The 10,047-nt window shown below is 34.2% G+C and overlaps 1 protein-coding gene across 9 annotated transcripts in view; it reads right to left on the bottom strand.

Annotated features, from left to right (window-relative positions):
- Kdm6a (lysine demethylase 6A) overlaps positions 1–10,047 on the bottom strand; it is a 148,972-nt gene that overhangs the window by 65,840 nt on the left and 73,085 nt on the right. For all 9 annotated transcript variants that reach the window (XM_031343393.1, XM_031343472.1, XM_031343689.1 and 6 more), the window contains exon 6: positions 5,239–5,359. In XM_031343393.1, coding sequence (XP_031199253.1) covers positions 5,239–5,359 — 121 coding nt within the window. The remainder of the gene's footprint in view (positions 1–5,238; positions 5,360–10,047) is intronic.

Genomic DNA, 10,047 nt, shown 5'->3' with positions numbered 1-10,047 from the left:
GGAGGGAGAGAGAGGGGGGAGGGAGGGAGGGGGAAGGGGGGCAAGAGAGAGCACTCATTAAGGATAGAAGAGGGTGTTGGATCTAAACAGAAGGAGGATAGACTTACAGGCAGTTGTAAACCACCGATAATAGATACTGGGACCAAAATTCAGGTCCTCTGGAAGGATAGGAATTACTCTTAAGCACTAAGCCAACTCTCCTTTCTCCAAATCTATAAACTCTTAACTTGATATATTTTAATACTATTTAAATATGTAAGCATTAGAATTCCTCCATTATCCTCATTATATCAAGGTGATGCCCTGGTACTGACTAATTGAAAAACATGGTTCTTATTTTAGTTTCAAATGCGAGAAAGTAATATATAGCAGGGTGTAGAAATGTAAGACAGTATAGAGACTATCAGAATCAGTGTACTTTTAGAGAACCAGCCATACAGCACACTGCTTTAAATATATACGTACAAATTACTATTTATTAATAGTAATTATCATTAACAGCACTAAAAGATAATAAAATCACACCTTAAATGTATTCAACTGAGTTAAAATGCCAATTAGATCCAACTGGGTCTGGGTATTATGTGATGCAGGAAAAAACAAACAAAAAGCTTTATCACCCTGAAATATAGTCACACTCAGGTAATAGTAAATCAATTTACAAATGAATTAAGAAATGGTGTATCTACCACCAACTAAACACAGGAGATATTTAGTGGCCAATTTAAGGGAAAAAATGCCATATGATTGAAAAATAAGGTCATTGATTTCATATTTCTGAGGATGGGTAGACTGACAAAACCACATACAGAACCAATGAAGTTATTGTAGTACACACATATCGCACATCATAGGACTTAGAGGATGGAAGTAGAAAGACCAAGCATTCTGGGCTAGGGGCTCAAGACATGGCTGAGTGGTTAGAAGTACTGGTTTCAGAGAACCTAAGTTCGATTCCCTGTACTCACAAAATAGCTCACAAACTTCTATAACTCTAGTCCCATGGGGATCTGATTTCCTCTACTACCCTCCTCAGGCACCAGGAAAAAATAGTATACAGATAAACATGCACCCATCTATAACTCATCCATACACATAAAATGATATTTAATTTAAGAAAGGAAGAGTTAAGGACTAACTTCTGCTAGGTTCAAGCCTGGGCCTGGGTTATATCAGATCCTATCAAAAAACAAAAAACCAAAAAAACAAAAAACAAAAAACAAAAACAAAGGGGTGGCGGGGGAGACCAAACCACCATACCCAAATCAAAAGCATAGTAAACTAAGAACTAAAACTGGACTAGGCATACTCCTGTTGAATTCCAGCATCAGGGCTAAGACAGGAAGATAGCAAGTTCTAGATCAGCCAGGACAATAAGGAGATAGGATCTCACACTCCTGTACAACTGAAGAAAATTGCTCTAAGATCCAGAATCATATGTGTATGCACATAAATACCCACCTGTATAACAATTTTGTGAGACAGACATGATTATTCTGGCTCAATCGACATAGAAAGAATTAGAAATTAGTAATTTTGCTAGTCACAAAATTAGTTACAAGGTATGTGGCAAGACCAAATTTCAAAACAAAATTTGCTTGCTGTCAGAGCTGTTACATAGTACCAAAAATAGAACAAATCTGTTTTAGGGATATATTTTGATAAAAATATGAAATACTGACTGAAATAAACCAGAAGGCCCTGGAATGTACTTCGCACATAGACAAAAGGAACATAAGAAAATATAAACTATTTTTATATAAATGCTTTTATCATGTAAAAAGTATTATATAAGCTATACCGCTCTTCAGGAAGAAGTCAAGAAAATAAGGTAGAAAAGATCTGATCTGGAGCTGGACTGATAATTCAGTAGTTATGAATGTCTGCTGCACAATCATGAAGACTGGAGTTTGTATGTAACAAACAAGCAGGGTGTTCTGTGAATGCCTATAACTCAGACGGTGAATGGGACAGAGAAAGGAGAACTGCTGCAGCTTAGTAGCTTCCAGCCTAGCTAAGAAGCTGTAAATCTTAGATCAGGAAAAAAACCCTACCTCAAAAGGGTAAGTAGAGAGTGTTAAGAGGAAGATATTCTCTTTTAGGATCCAAGCAAGCACATGTCCACATATATATGCATATACTTCCACAAACACAAAATATTTTTAAAGATCTTATCTGTAACAGGATATTCCTCACTACTAAAATATTCTTTTTATTCATTTCCTCATCCCTCCATTATGTAGGAATAGTATATTTACAAACTTGAGCCTTGCCAAACACTGAGTTTAACTGTTCTAATTATGACACCTTCTTTGATAAACAATTAAAAATACCATGCGGTCTATTTCAAACTAAGGGGATAAAAGGTAAAATACATCTGAAAGATTAACAGGAAGACAGGTTCATTCTCCTGAATTAATGGATATCAATCATTACCTATTAAGCATTACTAATATTTTTTAAATGTACATTGGTATTTTGCATGCATACAATGTCTGTATGAGGGTGTGGGATCCCCTGGAACAGGAGTTACAGACAGTTATGAACTGCCATGTGGATGCTGGGAATTGAACCCGGGTCCTTCTGGAAGAACAGCCATTAACAGTCTTAACCATTGAGTTATCTCTCCAGCCTCAAGCAATACTAACAAATGACAGTAGTATACTAGCTACATAAATCACTGCTGTGCAAAGTTTTTCTATATGAAAGATGTAAAAGGAAGCCCATCACTTATATTGAACTTGACTACTAGCTTTTAGAAAAGCCAATGCAGACAGTTTTCTAGCTACTGCTCAGTTCACTGGTTTCTTGCAGTATGTCTATAAAAGTATCTCCCCTGCCCGAAAGAAAGAAAGAAAGAGAGAGAGAGAGAGACAGAGAGAGAGAGAGAGAGAGAGAGAGAAACATAGAACTAAAAGGAAACTAACGATTTCATCTTTAATGAAACTTCAGATCCATTTACTCATCTTATCTTGAAGATAACTTCATCTATAAAGTACTTATGTAAATTAAATATATTTGTATTTGTGTGCGCACACATGTGTGGAGGTCAAAAGACAACCTGCAAACAATCTATTCTCTCCTTCTACCATGTGGGTCTTCAGGAACTGACTCAAGTTGTCAGGCTAAATGCAAGATATTTTACCTGCTGACACTGTAGCCTAAAAAGCATCTATTCCAACATATTGTACCTCGAAAAAGTTCGACAGAAGAGCAATAGAAATTCTCCATTTATCCCCACAGAGGTAAAATACTAGTCAAAAAACTGGAGGCAGTCAAAGGGGGAAGTACTTCTGATTTCTAATTCAACTTACTGAGTGCTATGCACTTACAGTAATATAAATAAAATAGCTGCTCTTAGACAGAAAAATGTTGAGACATTATGTTTCCATAATGTCTATTATGGAAATCAGAAAATTTCCATAATAGACAACGAATATGTAACTTAGAGAAGGCTTCAAAAAATGTGTATCAGTACAAGGGAAAAGAATCGAATTAAAACCTTGTCATTGTAAAAAAGAAAAATATATCAAGAGCTCTTAAAATCACCCATATTTATAGAAATGAAATAAATATCAGATACTATTTATCGTTTTTAAACAAATGACCAAAGCCCTTCCTAAAAAGAAGTCTGCCCTTACTTAATGCATTTTTGGTAAGATCAATATGATCAAGATTAGTTAACCTTTACCTTAACCCTGACTATACAGGAATGTTTTGGTTGAGTATAAAGGACAGCAGAAATATTTCCAGTTAGCTTTGAAACACTATACCTCCTAATTAAAGGGAAATCTTAATAATGCTGCTTTCTTGCAGACAGAGATTTTTATCCATACAATTACTAAAGCTATCATTGTACTAATATTCAGACATAGCTACATTCTATAATTTGGGACACATTTAATTAGCACCCCAATAAATACCCCAAATAAAATTTGTTAAACCACTATCAACCCTCTTGAAACTTAAGAGAGATGTTTCAACAGTATCGTGAACTGCTCAAGTAAGTTTATTTTGTGTAATAAAAGTAAGAGACTTTGATAGCTAATGAAAACTGGCTACCCCAGAGGAACTTTTAAAATACATAAGGTAACATTTATTTTCTACTTCAAAGCCAATGACATACCACAGCATATTTTAAAAATATCAGTAAGCTAAGGAAAACTGTAAATTCCACATATTATATTATATTCTTCACACTACTTAAGATATGCTGGGATCTATTCCTCTACTGCATTTACTATCACCTATTGTGGTCTATATTTTTTCCAATCTGTCTTAATGTTCTCAGGTACATAACTCTCATCAGAATTTTTCCTTATAAAGTCATGAATGGTTGGAGAAGAAACAGTGTTTGTATAATTTTCTATTTAAAAAACTAGAACAATTAGAAACATTCATTGTAAGAAAAAACAAAAACAAAAAATAAAAAACAAAACTTCCCCAGTTCAAATTACAGCCCAGTGTGAAGTCATTCTTTATCTCCCTTCTTTTCCCTTACCACAATCTTAGGAATCATGATAGTATACAACAAACTTACCAACCATTATAGTCATTAACTTCATAAAACCGTAAGCGTGTCCCTAGAACTTAAAATCTTTTCAGATTCTCTATTTCTGTCATGCAGAGAAGTGCAGTTTTAACAAAAATTCTAGTACTAATGGCAAAGACAGTAGAGACGACTCAGTGTAAAATGAAAAATTGGGAGAAATATTGAATGTCCACAAAAAAGGAAGATATTTAACAGGTAACAAATTATCTTTCTCTTACAATATTTATATTCACAAACCAGCAATCCAAATGCCTTGTAATACTGTTTTTATTATTTAAATGCAAGACATGCCCTGTTGGTTGAAGTGGATAAATGTATATATTAAAAAAAGAAAAAAAAGTTCGATGGCCAGGTCACAGATACACTATTAAGTAGCTCTCCAGTGGCCAATCACTTCTTCACAGAATGTTTCAGATGCTCCAATATCCTTTTTCCTGACAGATTTTAGTAAAACTTCAAATGAATGTTTAATAGTATGATTAGTTACCACATGGCCCTCTCTATCAAAACTACTCTGTATTTGAAACGCAATTTTTCTTCAAGTTCATAATTTATGAAAAGTTCCTTCATCTAAATAATTTTTTCAAAGTGCCAATATAAGTCTCAACATATCTCAATGTTCTAATATTTAGCAACAACAATTATAGAAATAGGACATTGTATCTTGAAAAAACCCAACAACCTACCTTTAAACTAGACTCATAGTCTGTGTTCACTTTGAACATAAGCCCAAGTCGTAAATGAATTTCCTTGGCTCGACAAAAGCTGGGATCAACATAAAGCACCTCCTGAAATGCTTTAATAGCCCTGAAAGAATATAGACATAAGATAGCTTAACTTTTTTTAACACATGCATGCATTTCTGCTTGGTAGTACAATAAAACTCATTTTATGTACACCTATTTTTAAATGTCAGATTTATTTAAAAACTGAAAGGAGCACTTAAGCCTTGTATATATTAAATGCAAATAGTCTAATTTCATATAAAAAGGGAAGACTAAATTTACTCTACATTATTTAAACAAACAATATTTCATGGTTTAATCAAATTCTGTGTTTGACGATTTCTGGGATTTCTTGGGAGAGGGAGAGAAGAGTACACAGGAAAGTTGTAAAGGAAGAAAGGGAAAGATTAGGGATTATTCTTATTCCTATTCTATTCCATAAAATACATCTTTTTAAAACTTTGTAGTTTGCTTTTCCATGTTTTGGTGTGCAACTCACCTGCACTCTATCTTTTATACTGTACTAGTAAGGAGTCAGTTTTCACTTTTAAAAAGCAATATCCAGCCAGCAACCACATTATTTATATAGAAAAGATCAACCTTACTTGGAAACTATAGAAATCCTGACACTCACATGGATCTCTTTCTACATTTATTTTAGTTAACTTCATTGGTCTGTCAGTCTATTTCCCTCAAACTCTCATTGGATATTTATTTATTTTTTAAAAAAAAAGAAAAGAAGTTTGATTCAAGGAGAACAAACTTCAGGGAAGAAAATCTTTTACTGAATGGACTTTTTATATTGTTAGTATTTAACTTGATCATGTTAGTGTAGCCAGTGCTTAAAAGGCATATTAAACAATGAGCAAATGTTTTGAATTTTTAAAGTTATTTAAAGTTATAAAGGTACTGGCATGAGGATGTAGTTCAGAGTGCTTATGTAGCATGCAAGAAGCCCTAAGTTGGATCCTTAGTACCTCATGAACCCATTATGGTGATTCACAGCTGTAAATCTAGTATACAAAATGTAGAAAAGAAGGAAGATAATGAGATTGGGGTCAGCCTGGGCTACTGGGACCCTATTTCCAAATAAAAATGTTGCAAATATTTGTAATTTCATAGCAGGAAATAGTAAAATAACAAAAAGTAATATACTGAAATCATATTGGGTAGTAATTAAATCCTTCTATTGGTTAAAAACATCAAATATATCATATATTATTTGCAAAGGTTTTTAAGAGCTAATACTAGTACTATAAACATTAAAGATGACTATTTTGAATCTTAGATTTTCCAAAAAAAAGGCTAGTTCTTTATGCAAAATATTATGGCATAAAATACTTCATGTGTTTTAATAGTTTTATTTTGAAGGATCGTACCTAGTCTAATATTAAAAAAACTAACAAACAAACAAATGACTACTTATATATGTGGGAAGAACATAGGTTCGGCATCAGACCTATATACCTGCTTATGACAGTACTTGACTTTCTTCCTAAAGAAATAAGCATCTATGTGTTAGATGATTTTTAAGTGGGTCTGGGGAATGTATAATATGAGAGAGAGGTGAAAGGACTAACAGACAAAAATAGGGATAATTCCTATTCAAAAATGTTTCAAAATCAATGCAAGCACAATGAGGGGAAAGATTTTATATCTGTGGGTAGAGGTATCAAGGTTAGAAAATAGGACTGAGAATTCAGTGGAAAAGAGCAGTATGCAAAGTGTTCAGAAACTTCTAAGGTAGTTGTAATATTTACTTCTTCACCCAAGTGATGGTTGTATTAATGTCTATTGTTTTACAACAGTATACTGCAATAAATATTTATGATTTATGCCTTTTAAGGTCTGCTAGCAAAAATTATGACAAAGAACTAGAAATGTATGTAGGGGAGTTAAGAGTGCTTGTACAGCACGGGTGAAACCTGAGGTTTCAGCCCCAGGGGCACTGAACAAACCAGAGGTGCCTGGGCAGGAGAATTAGAAATTCAAGGTCATCCCTTGCTACCTACCCAGTAAGCTCAAGGCCAGCCTGGGATACATGAGACCCAGCCTCAAAAAATAAAAAATCAATACTAATGCTTCACAATGTCCTTATGATATGAATCAGAAAAACTGCTAAGCAACATTCATATGTGCCAATAAAAACCCAGGCAAGTCTGAGGCACAGATATGTAACAAAAGTGGAATCACAGAAAAGAAGTTAGGAAAGAAAAAAGGTAGAACAAATAGTTTATGGGGAAAAAAAAATAAGATTATATGACATCAGTAACAACCACTTGCAAAAATATTTCTTCTTGTCTCAATTAAAATTCTAGTTTTTTCCCCCTAAATGTAGTGGTTGTGATGAGAGCCTTCAGTATAGACATCTCTTTCACTTGATTCACCACATTATACACGTACAAACATAGCTGTATTTTAAACATGATCTCTATGAGTAGGCAGTTAGCCTAGATTCAGAAACACTGTAAACACATTAGGCTCAGTGTACGTTCATTCTTTAAAGCCTAAATGTGCCAAGGACAGACACACATGTGCATACACATGTACAACCGCACACACAGCCAAAGACATACACACACAGACACACACACACACCCCTCTCTTTGTTGCTATGTTATAGAAACAACTTTCAGAAACTCATTACTAGATTATTGATAAAAATCCTTAAAAGACTTTGTGTTCTGGCTTACACTTATTTCCTCAAAAAGGTAGTTTGTATGGCACTAATACCTTAATAATCATATCTCTTTGTTACATTTAACATCTACGGACAGTTGCCAGTCAGCTCCATTCTCAGTTGACTGTTCATCTTCAGCTGTGAAACTGCTGAAATTTCTGTCTGCAAATATGGGTATTCTTGCCTTCACTGCTTCTTTATACTATATTCTCCTGATCTAGAATATCTTCATTTTTCAGCTTCCTTCTAAATCCACTATTATAATCAAAACTCACCATGCAAATTCAGTATCAACTATTTCTTAAATCTAGTGATAGGATCCAACCTATAATCCAATCATTTTATTTTCTATCTATGATGTATTGTCCACAGTTTTTATAAGTTTGTTCCTTTGGGTCTGCATCATTCTTTTCTCTCTAAATCATTACCATCAACAAAACAACAAATTAACAGATGTCAATCCATACCATCACTTAAAGATAACAGATATGGTTATTTGTTGAGAAGGAAGAACTCTACAGTCTCTTTATCGATCAAGACTTCTCACCTAACATACAATACATTTATTTAACCAAGTTGTTTTTTTTTTTTATCTAAATTTTTGCTGTTTTTTCTCATGTGACACTTCAGTTTCCACATCTTAGGAAAATAGAAATGGGGGCTGGGGCGATAGGAATACCACTAAAGACTACATTTAAATTTTGGTTATTATCTTATTACATTCCTATCTCTCGAAAATACATGGAGGCAGAATATGGTCACAAATATTTTATCCTGGCAGAATTTTAAAGCATGATAAATGGCTACTAAAAACTGTATGAAATACTTTGATAATGCAATGCCTAGAAAGTTTCAGTTTTCAAATAGGCAAAGAATATGTTCCACTGGGGAAAAAAATTTTTAAAGGAACACATCGCTGTGTCTACCTATTTTTTGATAGTCTAGAAACAACTTTATATTACCAGATTATTTATATGGAATTTTCTGGTAAAAGAATTGTTTCATTTAATCATAAGTTTAAAAAAAAATTATATGGCTGGAGAGATGGCTCAGTGGTTAAGATCACTGATTGCTCTTCCAGAGATCTGGAGTTCAATTCCCAGCAACCACCATATATGGTGGCTCAATACCATTTGCAATATGATCTGATGCCCTCTTCTGGTGTGTCTGAAGAGAGTGACAGTGTACTCACATACATTAAATAAATAAATAAATAAATCTTTAAAAAATTATATGAACCTAACTTCTCAATAGCATGAATTCAAAAACCACACATCACTTTTAAACAGATTTCTAGAAATCATACTACAAAAGGAAAGAGAGAGAGAGAGAGAGAGAGAGAGAGAGAGAGAGAGAGAGAGAGAGAGAGAGAAGGAAGTCATTTAGATCTATAGCAGTTAACACTAAAAAAAATGATCTTTTCATATTTTGACACATTTGTAAAGAGATCCTGAAATCTCTAGAGCCAACAATGCTATGTTCAGAATTTCCTCAAGAACTGATGAGGGGTAAATGAAATAATTACATATTTCATAGAAATTAAAGAATAGTTATTCTAAATTATTAATTAATTATTAATTACTAAATTAGTAATAAAATACACATATACAATACATTAAGTATTCTTATATATGTCCATTTAGAAATTTACAGGTTCTTTTTTTTAATTGGATATTTTCTTTATTTACATTTCAAATGCTTTCCCCCTTTCCAGGTCTCCCCTTTGGAAACCCCCTATTCCATCCCTCTTTCCCCTGCCTCTATGAGGGTCCTCCCCCCCCCCCCCCGTATTCCCCTACACTGGGGCATCGAACACCCTCAGACCCAAGGGCCTCTTCTCCCACTTATTCCAACAAGGCCATCCTCTGCCACCTATGTGGCCAGCGCCATGGGTCCCGCCATGTGTATTCTTTGGTTGGTGGTCCAGTCCCCAGGAGCTCTGGGGCTCTGGCCTGTTGACACTGTTGCTCCCTCCATGGGGCTGCAAACCCCCTCCTTCAGTCTCTTCTCCAATAGGTTCTTTTTAAGAGAAAATTAGAAAGACTTGATGAAATAAAAGAGCCAGGTAGGTAAGACTTAAGGATGGGAAA

The sequence above is a fragment of the Mastomys coucha genome, chromosome X, assembly GCF_008632895.1.
Source record: "Mastomys coucha isolate ucsf_1 chromosome X, UCSF_Mcou_1, whole genome shotgun sequence".
NCBI lineage: Eukaryota > Metazoa > Chordata > Mammalia > Rodentia > Muridae > Mastomys > Mastomys coucha.
This window is presented reverse-complemented; position numbering and strand designations above follow the sequence as displayed.